General features: G+C 49.6%; 1 protein-coding gene across 9 annotated transcripts in view; it reads right to left on the reverse strand.

The window, feature by feature from the left end:
* Rbfox1 (RNA binding protein, fox-1 homolog (C. elegans) 1) overlaps positions 1-19,620 on the reverse strand; it is a 268,086-nt gene that overhangs the window by 118,786 nt on the left and 129,680 nt on the right. For 4 of the 9 annotated variants that reach the window (XM_013011366.1, XM_013011363.1, XM_013011364.1 and 1 more), the window contains exon 2: positions 14,130-14,378. In XM_013011366.1, the coding sequence (XP_012866820.1) occupies positions 14,130-14,378 (249 nt within the window). Of the gene's footprint in view, positions 1-7,893; positions 7,900-14,129; positions 14,406-19,620 lie in introns of those variants that run through there. The other 5 variants (XM_013011370.1, XM_013011368.1, XM_013011371.1 and 2 more) reach the window with 4 other exon arrangements.

The raw sequence follows: 19,620 nt of genomic DNA on the forward strand, positions 1-19,620 counted from the left end.
CCAGCTACTTGATGAGCAGGGGTAAAAGAGTTGTGGTCAAAGGCTAGCCTGGGCAAAAGCAAGAGACCCTACCGGACAAACCAACTATAAGCTAAAAGGTTAGTGGTGGCCCTCAAGTGGCATAGCTTCTACCTAACAAATGTAAAGCCTTCGATTCAAACCCCACTGACACACATATATACACACCCAAATATATAAACACGGGGCTGAACTGTAGTTGTTGATCTTTAAATCTGAGGTTCCTAACACAGGATCAGAAACTAGTTTAATTGTTTTACTTATTTTTTTTTTGGTGGTACTGGGATTTGAACTCACATTTGCTAGGCAGGCATCCTCACTGCCTTGCTTCCAGCCCTGGTTCTTGCTGGCTGGAACTAGGATCTTGTTTCCTGTCTGGGATCTGTCTGTGCTAGGCTTCTCTTGCAGCTAGGATATCAGGCCCCACGTTTGGTATCAGGCCCCAAGTCCGGCTCTTCCTTGAGAAAGAGGGATCTCACCAGCTTTTCTGCTCACAAACTGCCATTCTCCTAATCCCAGCCTCCCAAGTAACCAGGATTATAGGCATGAGGCATCAGCACCTGGTTTCCTTACATTTTCTTATAGTTCTAGAATAATCATAATAACCACGTCTGCTTTTATGACCCATCCCAGCTTTGGAAGTATGCTCCTCTCTGCTGGCTTACAGGAATCTCAAAGAGTCCTGTGGGCTCACAGCCCCCACTAGCATTTTTCCTGACTGTGCCCTGCCCACAATGGCAGGATGCCGCTAACTGGCTGGCTGCTGGTGGTCACACACAGTCAAAAAGGCAGAGTAGGGATCTGACCCTGGCCTTCTGGCCCTGAGCCTACCTTTCCTTGTCTACCTCTGTCTGCAAAGAACAGCCAGCAGAGACACAGGCCACCTGGAGATACTGTGGGGAATCAACACTTCGTTCGGGGTGATCGGCTGAATTCTAGCCACCCGGAGAGGGAACAGACCAGCCAGCAACAGTGATACCTGAGTTGGGGCTCAGGGCATTCGTAAGTGACCCCGGAAGGCAGCAGCACAGATCCACCCTGGACCTGAAGGCTACAGGGAATGGAAGGGTGCAGCTGTGGGAGTTTTGATGTCTCCCAGAATTATTGACGAATGTGCATCTGTTGGACCAAGAAAGATCAAAGCTTTCTGGAGTGCGAAGGCAGAGGGAGGTGTCCTGCCCCATGCAGGGGGCGGAGTCCCCCTGCAAACGCCTCTCTTCCTGACCTCTCACTGGAGGAAAAGCTCAACTGCAAGAAAGGGAGGTGGGACTTTCACCTGTCAATCTCTCCAGAACCAACCCTGAACTGTACCCTCCCAGTCCACAGAACAAGTCTCAAGTTGGGGGGACTGGGGAAAGGGGAAGGGAGACAGAAAAAAATACAACTCTGCCTCCAGTGAAAAACAGCTCTTATTTTGAAGGCTTGCTCCTGGTAGAACACCATCTGGTGTCATGTTAACACCTTCCTATGTTTGAACCACACAGTTTTCCTACCCAGGTTGGCTTTGAACTTCAATCCTGAAGATCTCAGCCTCCTGAATAGCTAGAATTACAGGCATGAGCCACAGGCACCTGCTGTCATTAGTGTGTGGGTTATTTTTTTTTAACTGAACAACTGTTTGAACTCAGTATCCGGGACACACAGAGGTGGGGAGCCAAAGGTCACAAACAACTAGCTTCCCCTATGGAGACATAGGCAAACTAATAATGAAAATCATTTCAAGTTACAGCTAGCATAATAAAGAACGAATACGAGGAGCCCGCATCTCGTATGCTGTTGGTTTCCTAGAGTCCCTGTGACATCTTACAACAGACCCAGCATCAAAAGCAACAGAAATGTGTTCCCTCACAGTGAAGAGATCAGAAGGGCAAAGCCAAGGTGCTGAGTGACCGGAGACCATGGCTATCCTGTGGACCTACAGCTCCATATGCCTCTGAAGGCTACAGGGGCGAGGGGATCTCTCCCTGTTCCTTCCTAGAGTCCAGTAGCTCTAGGTGGTCAACAGGACAGGGTGTGTGGGCAGATCCCACCAGGCACTAGGTCTGACGTGACCCTGGGAAAGTCGCCAAGCCTTAGTTTACTCGCCCATGAAGAGTCTGACCACATCAGTAGTCCAGGGTCCCTGTGAGGGCGAAATCACAAAGGATTAAACTACCCCAGATTAGCCACAAAAGCTCATCTGGGTGCATACCACTTATTTAAACTAAAAAAGAAAGACAGACAGACAGAGTGTCATCAGATTCTCTGGTCATTTACAGTCCCTCCAATCTATCCTCCAGACCCCACACCCGCATGTGATCACGTCTCGTGGGGACCATGGGACAAGCACCTGCCACCCACCCAGCTCTGTTGTTGCTTCTCCTTCCCATACTGTTGCCCCATGAGTATTCAATTATGACGTTCTCTTGCTTAAAATCCTCCAATGACTCCCCCCTCCTCCTCCCCCATAAAAGGTATGGCATTTCTTCACATGGGCCGGGATGGGGGGGGCAGGGCGTGGAACACACCCCCTGCCTCCCGTCTGATCACTTTACCATCAGCATGGACCACTTGCTGCTTGTCCAAGGCTGCCAACAGTGACATTCTTTCATTTGACCCTTTCTGCCAATGGGGTGATGGGGATGGTCAACCGTCAACCAGCTCTCCAGACAATAAAACCAGAAGAGCCCTGAATGGGGCCTTTGCAAGTTGCCTGGATGCATACTGCTCAACTGAGGTGACTTGGAGCGATTATCATGGTGTCCCTATGTCAAAAACTGATGGTGACCTCCGTGGACAGTCGCTGGCCAGTGAACGTTGCTTCTGGCCCCACCTCCGCTCCTCCTCCCCCTTCTTCCTGGCTGTGGTTCCCTGGCTCTGATTGCCAACGTCGCTTCCCTGAGGAAGCTGTGGCGAGTCTCCACCCTGACTTACGGCCCCTGTCACTTGTGCGTTTCTGAGTCATTTCGTTATTCGAGTGGTACTTTCTTGTCTATGTTCTATAGAAGTTAAACAGGAAGTTCCTTGCAGGGGGAAATCTAAGTCCACATTTCTCGCTCTTGAATCTCCAAAGGCCTATCTCTGTGTCTTCCAAAATTTAGGAAGTCGGCCAGGTCAGATGGTTTGTACCTGTAATCCTACCCACTTGGGGGGCAGTTAGAGACAGGAGGATCATGGTTAGAGGCCAGCCTGGGCAAAAGCAACAAGGAGCCAATCTGAAAAAATAAAGCCAGGAATAATGGTATATACCTGCCATTCTTGGTACATAGGAAGTGGAAATAGGAAGCAGGCGGTCCAAGGCTAGCCAGGGGCTCAAGGTACAGGACCCTATCTGATAAACAAACACAAAGAGCCAGGCACCCCATGGCTCATCCCTGTAATCCAGCTACTCAGTAGGCTAAGATCTGAGAATTGAGCTTGGAAGCCTGCCAGGGCAGGAAAGTCTGTGAGTCTCTTTTCTCTAATTCACCACATGAAAAGCCAGAAATGGAGCTGTGGCTCAAGTGGTAGGGCACCAGCCTTGAGCAAAACTACTAAGAGATAACAGCCAGGCCCTGAGTTTAAGCCACAGGACTGGCACGTGCACATGTGCATGCACGTACGCGTGTGCACACACACACACACACACACACAGAGCACAGGGGTATGGCTCAGGTGATAGAATGCTGGCCTAGAAACTGCAAAGCCTCAAGTTCAATCCCTGGGACTGCAATCAACAAGCAAACAAAAACATTAAAGAGGGCAAGAACTCAAGAAATGCTCATGGATACATGAACAATGCATGTCGGAAGCTAGGTTTAGCACTGTGGCATACTCGGGGATGTTGTGGATTCGTGGACAAAAGTCATGGTGCACGTGGCAGTAATTCTGTTAGACGTGCATGTACTAGGTTAGTGTGTGTCCAGCGTGTAGTACCAGTTCAAGGCGTTACTTTTGGATGACTAACTGGGCAAAGGGATGCATTCTCAAGACACCTAGAATATGCCACAGGAACACAGACACTGGTGTTGAAATGGCCATGTTCAAAAGGAACAAAGAACTATGCACTGGTGGTTCACACCTGTCATCCCAGCTACTCAGGAGGCTGAGATTTGAGGCACATAGTTCAAAGCCAGCCCGGGCAGGAAAATCTGTGAGACTCTTGTCTCCAAAAAAAAAAACGACTCAGAAAAAGCCGGAAGTGGTTCTGTGGCTCAAGTAGTAGAGAGCTAATCCTTGAGCAAAACCAGCCAGGGGCAGAGCCCCAGACCATGAGTTCAAGCCCCCAGCACCGACAAAAAAGAAAAAAAAAAGGAACAAAGATTTGATACAATCTCCAGCCAAGGCCAAAACAAACACTTCTGAGTTGCATCCAACTTATGAGCGGTCCCGTCTCCCTTCTCCCTTCTCCCACTGTCAAATTCCACCTCACACAGTTCAACCATGTCCAAACTATGCAGTCAGAGCAGCACCATGCTGCGACAGGTCCAGGGAAACACAGCTAGCCAATCTCCTCACCGCCAATATGCACACCCAGCGAGCTCACGGGAAATTCAACTTCAGGAGAGCTGTTTGCAGAGTGGCCCAATGCACTGTGGTAGGTACATGATTATTTTCAGTACAATGAGTAACATCACGTTGAAGGAGATTTTGTAGCATCTTAGAGGTGCGCCAGAGAAGGTGCGCATGCGCACAGTCAATAAAGGAGGCGCACAATTTCCTTTCGCTGTTAGTCAGCTCTCCATTCTACTCAGACTAATCATCAGAGGGCCACTTGTCACCCACTCAGAAAGTTCCAGACCTGCAATTACTCTGTGGCTACAGAGTCTTTAAACCAAGGGCTCAGGGTCTCCAAGTCAGGACTTAACACATCTACAGACAAAAAAAGTCTGTAGAACTTAGCATCCAAGCTGGAGAAGGGAAGATCCAGGATTCCTGAAGACACACACAGACACAGACAGCCCAGTTGTCTTGGTGGATTAAAGGGGCAGCTGACCCTGAGGACATCTGTTAGCATTTCCCCCAACCAACTTTTGTTCTCCCTTTGCTAAGCCTGCAAAGGTCGATGGGAAGACTGGCTGGGCACAATTGGAGATGCAAACACAGATCTTTAGTGGCTTGACCACTCACCTCTTGGGCGCTTCTTGGTGGGGTATAGTGAGTCTAGCTATAGGAAAAAATGGTCCCCTGGATTCCTACATTCTGTAGGTCCCTTGGGAGATGGGCCTCAGCCGTCCATGTCAGACAAACACTGGTCCAGTTGTCCGTGCCTTGGTGGGCAACAAGTTGCCCTGGTGCATTAGAAAGAGGGGTACTATTGCATCTGACATGCTAGGGCTGGCTGTGGGCCTCAGGCTTCTGGTATATTTTAGGCCAAAGTCCAGATGCTCGTTGAAGGTCTGGCTTCCTCACCTGGAGTTCTTGGGCTTTGATTGTGCACACATTACCCAGTGCTGTTATTATCTGTCCTATTAATAAGAACCCTGGTCACATTCACAATATTGACTCATCAGGTTAAATCCAGGTAGGACTTCCAAAGAAAGCAAGACAAGGTAAGACAGGGCAAAGCAGGGCAAAGGCGGGCAGTGTGTATGTGTATTTGTGTGTGTGCATCTGAGTGTGCTGCGGGGCCCAGGGGCTGCTCTTTTTCTGCTACAATAATGCTAGGATTCACTACTAAATCCTGGCTTTACACAAATCTCCCCCCACCCCTCCCCAACCCCAGTTCTATAAGAAAGTACAGTCTGACAGAAGGGAAAGAATTAAAAGCTATAATTCACTGGTGATCTGAGGAATTGGAACTGTTTTATTAAGAAATAACTCAGGCAAAACCTGAGGGTCCTGAAGCAGGTGCCCAGCTCACACAGCTAGAGGAGTCAGTCTAGCCTCGAGGAGGCGCCACAGGGGAGGGGTCTGTCCCAGAAAGCCCCAGATCTTCATCAGAGCCGGTTAAGTGATCAATGTTAAGTGATTAATGTCTTCCAGATGTCTAACAAACTGTGCCTGAGTTCTCGATAAAAGTGAACAAACATGATGTCAGTGAAGACCCAGAACAGGGGGTGGCCAGCAATTTGATTTTTCTCTACTGAGAATTTTGGTGCTGTGGACCATAGAAACCATGGCTCATCTCTGTTGACAGGCTACAGAAGCATCCACGAACCTCTGTGCATGTGTGTGTCTCAATAAAACTTTACGGACAAAAATCGGGCCAGAACTAACTCACGGGCCACAGTGTGTCAACTCTTGGCAAAGCTCTTTGTACCGGAAGTGAAGACCTGCAGAAAGCTGGACAGAAAAGAGAGAAAAGGCAGGGCTCACAAAGGATTCTGGGTCCTACTGACAGGTGGACACAGGGGAAAAAAAATGACCGAGACTTGAAAGCTCCCAGGGGACTTCCAACTCTCCTCTCCCACCTTTCTCCAGCTCCCCTCTAGGATTTAATTCACCTAGAGCTTCCGAGGCCTCAAACAAAGAGAGAGCTGAAAAACCCAAAGATAGATGAACCCTGCCTCCCACTTGTCCCCAGACTTCGGTCTGTCACTCTCAGTCCCCGTCCCCCCAGCCTGCCCCTCCTTCTGTACCCCCCCCCGATCTTTTGTGCATCCCCCAGATAAATGTCAAGGCTGACACTGCCTGGAACTCCAGGGGACTCCTCCAATAATTGCTAGCCTGACTCCTACTTGCAAGCCAATTAGAGAGAAAAGGGGGAGGGGGGTACAAGACCCATCTCCTGTCATTGGAGACCTGCCACGACCAGGCTTTTCTTAGCTTAAAAGAAAAAAAAAAGGTACTTAATTTCTCCCCTTTTTTTTTTTTTTTAAAAAGGGGGCCAGGGAACAATCTATTTAAATTACAGTGTTACACCGTGAAGCAAAGATGCAGAAGTCAAATACAATTTGGGTTATAATTAGCGATTTCCTTGAAGCAAGTGTCTCTGGGAAATCCAGGCTTCCTCATGCCAGCAGTCCAGTGGTTTGGGTGCTGATCACCCTGCGGTACCTATGCAAGCCCATGAGGGAAGGTGAAGATTCAGGGCAGGAGGAGCTTGGGTGTTGCACACATGCGTGGTTGTGCACACTGAGATCACACAGATCTACTACACTCGGAATGACGGCGACAAGATGATTAAAAGTGTCTGCCCGTGATGGTCTCATCTTGTTTAATAGAGTCCTGAGGGAAAGTCATTAGCAAGTGCAAGTCCTATCCAGAGTGTTCTGGAAATTAGCAGCAAGTCTGGGTTTGAGCGTCTGGGCCTCAGTTTCCTTCTCCGTGATTCTATCACCACATCTGTCTCTTGAAGAGTTGTGCAAGTACAGTGTGGCCGGTGGAAGGCACTAGTGTGGCTGGCTAGTCAAGGGCAAAGGTAGTGATTTCCTTCAAGACCTGACATTGGTCCTTTGTAAACAGCTGGTTCATCTTCAGACTATCCAAGCATCACCTCAAAGCCTCAAAGTTACACCCTAGCTCACCCATACTTGCTCAAAGCCCAACATCTCCTCTTGGGGACCACTGACTTCAACCCTAAGATTCCCCTAAAGTATCTAGCAAAAGCAAGATACACGCGGGACTTGCAAATGCAACTCTAGTCTTTTCTTTCTCTGACAAATCTTTACCTGTTTGGTTCACAGCCTGAACTCACGTCAGGCAAAAGTGACTGCAAGTGATTAGCATACAAATCATTGAATATAAGAATGACTTTCTTTCTTCTTTTTATTGGCCCTGGGGCTTGGGCCTGGGCTCTGTCCCTGAGTCTCCTTGTGCTCAAGGCTAGTGCTCTACCATGGCACCACTTTAGGCTTTTTCTGAGTAGTCTTTTGGGGGCAAGAGTCTCATGGTCCTTTCCTGCCCAAGCTAGCCTTGAACTGCGATCCTCAGCTTTCAGCCTCCTGAGCAGCTAGGATGACAGTCATGAGCCACTGGCACCTGGCTAAGAAGGACTCTTCCTTTTCATTGGGACTGATGAATGGTACAGGGAGGTTTCATTGGCAGTATTTAGTTATATGTGCATAGAAAGCACTTTGACAAAATTCACCCTATCTTATATATCAGAATTACTTGCATAATAAAGCTGGGAATTTGCATATTAGTTTGACTCAACACACATCACACACACACATATAATATCCCACAATTCCTATGACAGATGTATTCGCCTGGGTGTGGGGGGGAGGGAGGAATCTAATAAGAAGAATTCAGGGCCAAAGAGATCACTCGCTCAACTCCACTTTACAGATAACCTAATTAGCTCGTAATTCTACCGGCCCCTCGGGTGAAGTGTTTACTGTTGTGCTTTATCATGAGGCCAACCCTTTGATCCACATTAACTCACTGAGAAGTGCCCACACATGGCACTTAGGAGAAAATAAAACAACAACAACAGAAGCTCAGAGAGGGCAGGTAATGTCTGAGGGTCGCTAGAACTCTAACTTGCTTCTCCTGACCTGCCAGCATCCTGGGCTGGAAGCGCCTGTCCGTCAGCAGAGTAGCGGACACATGGTTCTGTGATGCTCAAGAGATTCTGCTGTCTTCAAACTTACCTGCGGCTGGTCTCATAGTGACTCCAACCCCACCCACCCCCAGGAACGAATGAACGGACACCTTGGCATACAAAGTCATCAGCTTCATCAAAGGATGCTGGCATTGCCTAGTGAAGGCATTTAATCCACCCTGAAAGCCATGAGCTACCTGTTTCCAAGCATCCACGAGAGGCCGCAGGGTCAGATTCCAAGCTCCATGGGAGACAACAGACAGTACCGCATCCTTCATTCAACATGAACCTCAGGAAAATAGAACTTGGTGTCGACAACATGACTCAGACACACGGTGGCCCAAAGAGACAATTTGAAGCCACCCGGACGTGTTATTATTGTAGTTTGCTCCGGGCCTAAGTCTAAACAAGAGTCTACTCGGGGGCTGCAACGCGGGGCCGGCTGGGCCTTCTCCAGGGTGAAATGAGTGATTTCAGCTCCTGGCTGCAATTGTAATCGATTGAGAAGAGCCCCTTGTGCCCCTCTGGGGAATGTCCCCTGTGTTTCTGGCCTCTGGGAGATCTGATCTCCTAGGCTTCAGATTGAGCTCTAGTGCTCACCTCTCTGTCATCCAGGTACTTCATGTAAGAGGGGATGTTAAAGATCTGTTCTGGTTTTGGTGAAGAAAACTTAGTATGAGTGGAGAGGCATACCCAGACGACCTAGGACACCATCTTGCATTTGCTGAGCAGAGGTTATGTTTCAGGCTACTCTTCCCTGTGTCCTCTTTTGACAGGTCCAGTGCCCTTGTCTTGAGACATGTTATTCTTCTATTTTGCGATCCCCCCCCCTTTTAAGTGCAAGTTCTTGTGGCTAAAATGCCTTCCACCAAGGTGAAGAAAGTCTCCAATGTTCTTGAACCCATCCTCTGAGAGCTCATTAGAAGGGGAAAAAAGAAGAGGGTCTGGGGAAAGGCCATGGAGAAGATGGGGAGAATGAACAGATGGGTCCATCCAGCAGAGACAGAGGGACAGATCCTGACAAACCTATCTAGAGTCACACTTTTGCCCAGGGATGGGTTCACCACTCTATCTTCCAACTTCTGCCTCCCATCTCCCTAGGATTAGGTGTGTACCATGGTGCCCAATGTGTCTTCTGACTTCCAGTCTTGCTGAGGGGAGTTTAGGCCCAGCCTCAAACCATGATCCTCATATCTCCTGCTTTCTAAATCTCTGGATTCTGGGCATGCACTTGCATGAGATCCTGGATTTCATGTGCTTAGGTACTGATCATCTACGTGCTGGCCCCAAAAACTTCCAGGAGAGACACATTTTGGAGAAAGAGGAAGGTTCTGGCATTCGGCATTCCTGAGTGAGCAGCTCAGGTAGGTCCTTCCTGAACTTAACAATATCCTCATCTGCTGTGTCCTTGAAAAGATCTCATATCAGGGTGAAATAGGATGGAAGTGGGAAGAATATCCAACATAGCCTCTCAGTGTTTGTTGGTCTCCAATTGTGAGTATACAACACACAACTCCCCGCTCCCTTCCATCTCTAGGGCTTGGACTTGGCGCCTGGTGCTGTCCCTGAGCTCAAGGCTAGCACTCTACCACTTTGAGCCATGGTACCACATCCAGGTTTCTGTTGGTTAACTGGAGATAAGGATCTCATGGACTTTCCTATCCGGGCTGGTTTTGAACTGCGATCTTCAGATCTCAGCCTACTGAGTAGCTAAGATTCCAGGTATTTTGTTTCATGAGAGAGCAGGTCAGTCACCATTAAGTACACACCTACAGGGTGGTTTATGGGTTGAGGGCCTGCTCGTGGCTGGTACACTCTGATAGGCAAGAAGCTTTTCTAGATTCAAATGCGTGCATGCTCTGTGAGGTAGGTGATTGATGTGTATCTTGTAAGTTCATGTTCTTTTTAAACATTCACAGGCAGAGACATGCAGAGCTTGCTGGCAGTGTTTGTACCTAGCCTTTTCTGTTTGGCCTGACTTAGAATTACAAGATGAATCCCAGAAATTATGTAATTCCTTCAGCACGACTATACACAGGCGTGTAAGCAAGGAGTTGGATCCCAAAGGCAGACAGAGAGAGATTCCTCACTTAAGAGTTCAAAAAGCCCATGATCAGTAGATTTCAATGCTAAGATTTTGAGAATGGACCAAGGAAGTGGTTAGAGGAAGTGAAGACTGAGTTAGAGAAAGGTTATAGGGCCAGAGATCAAGATGGGGATAAGACAAGCAGATATACACTTGCAGATGCATCACATGATTCTGGAAGGAAAGAAAAGGGAAAAGGAAACAGTATCTATATTTTAATTTTCTGGAAAACAGACTTAAGGAGTTGGGTTTATGGGTATTAGAGAATTTTTGTTTTCATTTTGGAGAGGGAGAGAGAGGAGAGAGAGGAGAAAGAGAGGAGAAAGAGAGGAGAGAGAGAGAGAGAGAGAGAGAGAGAGAATATATACTTGGGGTATTTATGTTTTCCCTTAGAGTTTCCACTCAGATTTGGTGCTCTATCACTTGAGTTACATCTCCACTTCTTGCTTTTTGCTGATTAATTGGAGATAAGAGTCTCATAGATTTGTCTGCCACGGCTGGCTTTGAACCAAGATCTTCAGATTTCAGCCTCCCAAGCAGCTAGGATTATAAGCTTGAGCCACTGATGTCTGGCTAATGTTTAACTTTCTTAACGACCATTGTGAATTACTTCAATAATAACATCTATTTTAACCCCAAACTTTTTGAGCACATTCCCCATGCTTCAACAATCTTATAGGCTTCAGAACTGAAGCCAATGTATGGAGGATGAAGAACCAGACCCCATCATCAACCAATTCCGTCTGGTAAAGGCACCAGTGAAATACGGAGATGTGGCAGACACTTTGACTGGTGGCAGCTGAGGTCCCTGAGACACATTTTCTCTCTGTCAGCAGAGACGGAGCCTCAAGATCCACATTCTTTTTCCCATTGGGGTTCAGAGAGACTGGGAGCGTGTGGGAGACTGAAACAAGACTGCACTGGTGTTAAAAATAGAAGTCAAGTTGCTATTGGAGATACACAGAGAATTCTCCACCGGCAAATCTCTCGTTATCACGAGGCAAGAGGCGAATACCTCATCAGGAGCAGTCTCTGGTATCAAAGGGCCTCAGCTCTGTGGGGACAGGCATCCAGGATGTCTTAGGAGGCCTACATTAAATGGGAATTCAGCAGAAAACTCGGCCGTTAAGGAATGTCTGAGCCCCTGGAGAGGTACAAGGGGAATAAGGGGGACCCCGAGAGTCTTCTCTACTGTACTTCCCTTCGTTCCAGTGGCTGGGAGCTCAGGGTGCCTACTGCTGCTTCCCTGAACAGACTGTGCACTTTCTGAGAAGTCATGTGCATATTTTAGATGCTCTGAGAATGCACCAGATGGATGGATGGATGGGTTTCTCTTACTCCCCCCTCCCAAACTACCCACTTTCTCCAAGAATGGAGGGCCCTGCAGTGTCCTTCAGATGGCATTAAACACCACGGATATCTATTTGTGCCAAGGGACAGGGTTATTCCAGGACTAACACTACCTTCGAGGGAATGGTAGATCTCTTCTCCACCATGTATGGATGTGGTGTCGAGGATGGAGCCCAGGGCTTCACGAATGTTAAGCATGCACTCTACCACTTTGTCCGCTCCCAGCCTGACTTTAACTTTTTTTGGGGGGAGGGGGTCATGGGGCTTGAACTCTGGGCCTGGGTGCTGTCCCTCAGCTCTTCAGCTCAAGGCAAGCGCTCTACCACTTGAGCCACAGCGCCACTTCCGGTTTTCTAGTGGTTTATTGGACATAAGAGTCTCAGGGACTTTCCTGACCAGGCTGGCTTTGAACTGTGATCCTCAGATCTCAGCCTCCTGAATAGCTAGGATGACAGGCATGAGCCACTGGCGCCCGGATTGATTTTAACATTTTATGTTAAAATATGGCCTTGTGTCCAAGATTGGGGAAGCCACCCAAGGAACCCACCTTGAAGTTCCATTCCTTCCCCCATGACATGCAGGACTTGGGGTCCTTGTCTAGGGAGGTGGAGGCAATCTCAAATGAAAGAGCCCCAGCCAAGCTTCAGATCAAGGAAGAAAGACTCAAAAGGAGATCAAAGAAAGGAAAGCCTTTGCCTTTTTTGTTTTGTTTTTGGCACAAGAGAAATAAGCATAAGTATGTCATCATTTCTGGAAGGAAACAAGACGGTCTCATTTATGATCTTCACATTTCCCTAATACTCATACACAGATAAATGGAGAAACAAATCTTGGCACCTTCATGTAATGGGCTAATACTCAGACATGGAAAGGCGTGAACGACCAAGACATAAAACAATATGGATGAATCTAAAGATAATGATGCAGAGTAATAGAAAACAGACCAAAGAGCACAGAATGTCTTATTTTTTCATCGCAATAAAACTCTAGCAACAGCCAAACTAAGTTTAAAGTGACAGGAGCAGGTCAAGGTGCCGAAGAACATTTTGGAAGCGATGGAGATTTTTTTTTTTTGCTATTATCTTAATGGGTGATAGCTCTGTGCATGCATTCATATATGAAAGTCTAATGGAATGGTACACACTGCCGTACATCAATAAAGCGACAAAAGTTGCCTTTCTTCTTTTCTGTTTTGCCTGTTCTACCCTTCCTAAGCTTTCTTTCCTCTAGGTCTTCAGTGGGGTGGAACTGGGCATAATATTCTCTCTTTTTTTCTCATTCTTTTTTTCTCTCTTTTTCTTTCCCTCTCCCTTTCCCTTTCCTCCTCTCCCTCTCCCTCTCCCTCTTTCATCAGTGCTCAAATTCCAGGCCTTGAAATTTTGTACCGCTTCCTGGCTCTCCTAGTTGACTGGAGATGGGGTGCCGGCACACTTTGCTGTGCAGGGGTGACTTTGAATTGCACTCCTGCAGATCTCAGCCTCCTGAGTAGCTAAGCTCACCAGGGTGAGCCACCAACACCCAGCTATGAGATACATCCAAAGATGTTGGGAGCGTTCCTTAAGTCAGACTCCGAGTAATGGTTGCATGACATTGTCAGTGTTCTAAAAGGCAGCTGACCGTGTGCATAAAAACAGGTGGGTTTTGTGCTTAGCTAAATTCTACCCCTGAAAGACAACTTTAAAACAAGTGTCCCAATGGCAACAAATCTCTCCCCCACTCCACCCTTGCCACGAGTCTCTGCAAATAGGGCTGGCAAGGTGGCTCAGTGGTAGAGCGCTTGCCTCACATGCATGAGGCCCTGGGTTCAATTCCTCAGCACCACATAAGCAGAAAAAGCCAGAAGTGGAACTATGGCTCAAGTGGTAGAGCGCTAGCCTTGAGCTGAAGAGGGGAGGGACAGCGCCCAGGCCCAGAGTTCAGGCCCCATGACCAACAATAAAATAAAATAAAATTAGGCAAAATATTCCACTGGGGTGACACTGGAGAGAAAACCAACTTGTAGGCCCCAGCAAACTAGATGTGGAGATGCGTGTCTCCTTGTACCCATTTATGTAGGCACCGGAGAGGTGGTGCCTTGGGAAGGTTTGGTGTGGTCAGGCAGGCACCAAGAGATCCCCCCCACCCCATACTGGACTGCGTCCTGCTCAGATGCCCAGTGAGTGGCTGGCACCCCCCCCACTGCCCACTGCCCCCCCCCCGCGGGGGCCCCGAGCCCCAGCGCCCCCTTACTGTGGCGGTCCCGGACACGGTCTGCGCGCTGGTGTCGGCGCTCTGCTCGGGGTGCGGCTGGGCGGGCGGGTACAGGTTGAGCGTGTGCTCGGGGGCCGTGGTCTGGCCCGTGTAGTCCGGCGGCGCGGGGTGCGGGTGCGGGTGCGGGGCGGTGTATTCCGCTGGGATGCTGTTCTGTGGCGGAGCGAACTGGGCCGAGGCGTAAGGCTGAGCCATGGTGTCCGGGGCGGCCGCCGCGTCCTGGTTACCCTGCCAGGAGGAGACACGGGGCCGTGAGCGCACGTCTGGTCTGATGAGAATCCTCTGCGGGAGGGGGACGTCTCCCAGCCTCCCATCCTTTGATGGGGGGCCCCCCAGGCCACCCCATTCTACAGAGGTGGAGATGGAGGCCCAGAACACCCCCACTCCACTCCACCCCAATCCCTTTCCCCCTGAGTGCGCATGCAAAAGGCCAGGGCCTGTGTCCCGGGACTGAAGGTCACCCCATCCCTCTGTCCCATCTTGGGGGGGGGTGACCGTGGGACTGCGATTCTGCAGGTGCTCCAAGTGCCCAGGGAGAGGAAATCCAAGGAGCTGGTGCTGCAGAGCGCAGGCCGTGCGGCTGGGCATTCGGATGGAAGCAATGCCTCCCTGAGTGGGGTGTGTGTGTGTGTGTGTGCGCGTGTGTGTATGTGTGTGTGTGTGTGCGTGCGCGTGTGCGTGCACGTGAGTGTGACCCAATGCCAGGAGAAATCAGCCAGTGGGGGGAAATCTCATTGAGTCAGGTGGCGAACCCCACTTGGATGGCCATCTCTCCACGTTCAGCTGTAAAATACCAGTCTGAATTCAGACCCCCTCCCTCCTAGGTAACATTGCCCACCCCCACCCCCCCACTCCAACTCTAATTTTACCTTTTTTTTTAAATTAAAGGGTATTATGTAACAATTCATCCTTCAGTTATAGCCTAAACATGCCGTATGATAATTACAGTCAAGTCAAAAGAATTTAAAAGAAAAACACAACAAAACTGAACTCATGTTTCCATTTCTAGAAGCATCTCCCTCTCTCCTTCCACCTCCACCCCAGTAACTCCTCCCCCACCCTTCACACACCCGCATGCAAAACAGCAGCCTAGAGGTTCAAATTTTCCATGCTCTCCAAAGATGCCACTGTACAGTCAGAAAGAGGAGGGGCGGAAGAAGGGGAGAGAGACAGAGACGGAGATATACAGAGAGAAATCAAACGGCTTAGCAATTAGAGCCACCCAACACCAGGTTTTTCCACTGTCCGCGGTCAATGAGATGCGACTTTAGTCCTTCCCTAATGACTCGGGCCAAAAATGTCAGGTGAGCTGGCATTTCCTCGCCACCTACCACTGACACTGCTAATGCAACCTGAATTCAACCCAGACGTGCTGAGGATGGGGGAGGGGAGAGGTTCTCAGCCCCGCACCCCACACCCTGCCACCCAGGGTTTTACACATTTGTGTAGAGAGGACCTTGCATTGGAAGGTTAAAGATGACTCTTGGAAGAGAACGAGCTTGAGATGGGTTTTAAACCTTCTCACAAGTGGAAAAACATTCCTTCCTTTCTACTTCCTCCTCCAGACTAATTTGTCCCAATCTATGCCATTGGACTTCCATCAAAGGGTCTACTCCTTCCCTTCTTTCTTTCTTTTCTTCCTTCCCTCCTTCCTTCCTTTTCCTCTCTCCCTTCCTGTCTTTCCCTTCCCTCCTTTCTCCTTCTCTTCCTTCCTTCCTTTCCCTCTTTCTTTCCTCTCCCCCACTTTTTTTTTGTCAGTTGTGGGTCTTGAACTCTGGGCCTGGGCGCTGTCCCTCAGCTGTTCAGCTCAAGGCGAGCGCTCTACCACTTGAGCCACAGCGCCACTTCTGGTTTTCTGGTGGTTTATTGGAGATAAGAGTTTCATGGACTTTCCTGCCTGGGCTGGCTTTGAACCGGGATCCTCAGATCTCAGCCTCTTGAGTAGCTAGGATGACAGGCATGAGCCACTGGGGCCCGGCTCCTTCCCCTTTTTCTTCCTTTCCTTCCTTCTCTTCCTTCCTTCTCTCCTCCTTTCTTTCTCCATTTCTCTCATTTCCTCCCTCCTCCCCTCCTTCCTTCTCTCCTTCCTCCCTCTCCTTCTCTTCCTTCCTTCCTTACCCGACTTCCTTCCCTCCCTTCCCTTCTTTCCTTCCTTCCTTTTCCTCCTTCCCTTCCTCTTTTCCCTCCTTCTCTTCCTTCCTCCCTCCCTCCTTCTCTCCTTCCTTCCTTCCCCTCCTTCTCTTCCTTCCTTTCTTCCTTTTCCTACTTCCCTTCCTCCCTCCCTCCCTCCCTCCCATTTCCTGCAGCCCTGGGCACAGTGGAGGATCTGTCCACGCTGCTGCTGTCACTGTGGAGACATCCTAGAAAGAATAGAATTGTCCTGTGTGTTTGTGGGGTGCAGCTGGGACCCTGCTTAGATCCAAGTACATTCTATTGGAGATGTAGCCACATCTGACCCTCTCTATTTGAATGCTCTGCCTCTCCCTTGTCTGGAAAACCCTTCTTTATCCAGAGTCCCAATCAAAAGCTCCTTCCTCCACACAGCTGGCACTCTGGCCTGCTGTTTGCCTGGGTGTTCCTGCCACACAAGGAAGAGGAGGAGGAGGAGGAGGAGGAAGACAGAGAGGAGGGGGGGGGAGGAGGAGGAGGAGGAGGTCACATTCACCATGGCATTCCCCAGCCCCAGCAGCAGGCCTTGATGCAAAGTGACAATTATGCGCATTGACTAATTATACGCTTTAAAAAAAATGAAGTCTGGGTTCCCTAAAAGGTTTAAGTTGGCAGCAGGGGACATAGTAGGAGGAGCCAGAGAAGGATTGGTGAATGGTTGATGGGGCTAATCTGGCCCTCTGCTTGTTTTGGTGAATAAAGTTTTATCGAGACACAGCCGTGTTGACGTTTTCACTTGTTGTCTATGGACACAGAGATGGATCATTGTCAGAAGGGCTCCGTGGCCCAGACAAGTTTCTACCACTTAGCCCTGGAGTCTCTGCAGAAGTTTCATTGGTGTCTTTGGCAAAACAGCGTTAGATATGGACACATCAGCTATAAGCGCAGGATACAAAGCTGCAGAGAAGCAGGAAGAGACAGAAAGGGAGGGCAGGCTGCCTTCCCCAAGGCTCCCAGCTGGGTTCTGCAGACTGGCAGAGCTCAGGCTGCCGCACAGAATGACTCAGAATCGCCTCTGAAATTTGCTTTCCGTTCCACCGCGAGCTTTCTGTCTTAGAAGGGGCACAGGCTACACACTTCGCAGAACGTAGCCCATCGAGAGACAGGTTCCCGGGGCCTCGGGCTTTCGAGGCTCTCCCGGGGAAGGCAGCCCCTGCTTCTAGAGGGCGCTCCGAAGTCAAGCCGAGTAACGGGCACTGTCATGGGTACTGCTGTCCAGGGGGTGCCGGGGATGAGTGGGGGACATGTTTGGTTTTGGCACACACTGGGGAAGGAAGTGCTCCTGGCATCTGGAAGGTGGAGGCCAGGTTGGTGATGGCCGCTGTGTGAAGGCCAGTCCTCTCCCATGGAAGGGTCACCCTTGACCCTCGACCCCCTCCCCAACAATAGCTCAGATGTCTACAATGCCTCCTCTGTACGTGCTGGACCTCTGCTCTCGCATCACCCAGCAGCAGCGGAAGGCGTTCCGCACCTGCCCTGGATCCTGCTTCTAAGCAAAGCCACAGATACAGGTCATTCCGAAGAGAAGCCAGGAGTCAAACTCAGACCCTGCTTTCTCTCTCCTTTGGCCAAAGTAGCACCTAGAGGGGCGGCAGTGGCTTCTTGTTTTCCAGAGAAACAAACCCCTCTCCATCCCACACCCCCAGCCCCAAGGCCCCCACATTGGTGGTTTACATCTCTTACTTGTGGGGTAGCTGACTTGGATAGATGTTGGCGATTCTGCTTGGCTGGTGGTCGCAGGGGTGGGCCCTTGAAAGGTGATTGACACAGGGGCATGGAAAACGTGTGTCAGCTCTGAAGCCAGGCTTCAGGCTCTTCTCTAGTAGAAGCCCCTGGGACGTAAGTGCATCACCGGAGCCAGAGCAAACCTCCTTGTTCTAACCAAAGCCAAAAGCCGTCCAGACAGACACAGGGCGCTGAGCTGGCTCTCAGAAGTCAAGCACTGGAAGCCAGAGCAGTAGCTAGCCAACCTTTCCCAGGCACATGGGGCAGGGTGGGGCTGGACTCTTCTAGAATGCAACCCACACCTGGAACTCCCCAACAGATGTTGGTGGGAGGCCTCCTACGGTTACTTTATTCACCCCGACAGCCGCCCCAGGGAGACCCTAATTAATATTCCCAACATTTGCACTTCAGGCTAATTACAGCTAATATTTAATTAAAATCACTGTACTGCCTATGGAATTACCTTTCACCTTCCCTCCGCTCCAGACATGCCTTTGTTCCCTCTCTCTCTCTCTCTCTCTCTAAGGGATTGTTCCTGGATTCTTAGCTCGGCGGGAACGTATTTCTGGAAAACTACACGAACGGTAAGGGCACCTTCCCCACTCCAGGTTGTGCCGCATCTTGGGCTCAGGACCAGGCTCCCGTAGAAAGCTGAAGCTACCTCTGTATCGCTGACAGTGACAGGAAAAATTATGGGGAGCATTCTGAAGGCCAGACATTCCCTCATTTTCAGAGGCTGCTGCCTCCTTTCCCTATGCCAACCCCCCCACCCCGCCCCAACTTTCCCTACATAAATAGAATAATCACAGAGACTTGCAGAGTGGGGGTGCTCGGGGGTGGGGGTGTTCCTCCTCTAAGGGGAGGTGATGGCTTTGCAAGTGTCCCCTCTCCCCCCCCCCATCGAAAGCTTCTGCAAAGCTAACATCCAATTGCCAGTGCCAGAATGTTCTTGGGTAGCTGTTAAGTACACAAGAGAGGGAGGGGGAAGGTGGGTGGAGGGCGCTCAGGATCTCAAGTTTTCAAGCTCAGTCTTGCTGCTGCGGGTCTGAGCAGGAGCTTGGAATAATGGAATGATGGAAAAGACAACGCCCCTCACGGTGCCCGGTCCTCATAAATGGACATGCTGAACGGAAGCTTCATCCGTACAACTACTTTAGAGACAAGCCACCACAACCCCAAGCATCAAATGGCTAAAGGAGCACCTCTCGGCATTCATTAGAACCACTCGCAGAAGGCCATGATGACATGGAACTCTCAAGATGGCCCAATGGGTAGATTTTCACTGGCTGATTGAGAGCAAAAAGGATTATTAACATGCAATCAAGTCTCATTCCTAAAAGCAAAGGGGTTAGGGTGGGGGGAAGGGGAAGAAGTCATTTCAATTTAAGTATTTTACTGAAGCATGAAATAGAGCACGGCTGCTATTTTAAGACAAACAACTGTAATCTGGCCATTTAGCCTGGTGCATGTATATACATTCCCAGAGACTCTCCTCCCCAGCACGGAAACACATCAGACCCTTAAATTTCATACTAAGGGATGTGGGGAGTCGGCAGGGGGGTGCTCAGGAGATGGT

This window comes from Dipodomys ordii, unplaced genomic scaffold (genome assembly GCF_000151885.1).
Source record: "Dipodomys ordii isolate 6190 unplaced genomic scaffold, Dord_2.0 Scaffold14, whole genome shotgun sequence".
Taxonomy (NCBI): Eukaryota; Metazoa; Chordata; class Mammalia; order Rodentia; family Heteromyidae; genus Dipodomys; species Dipodomys ordii.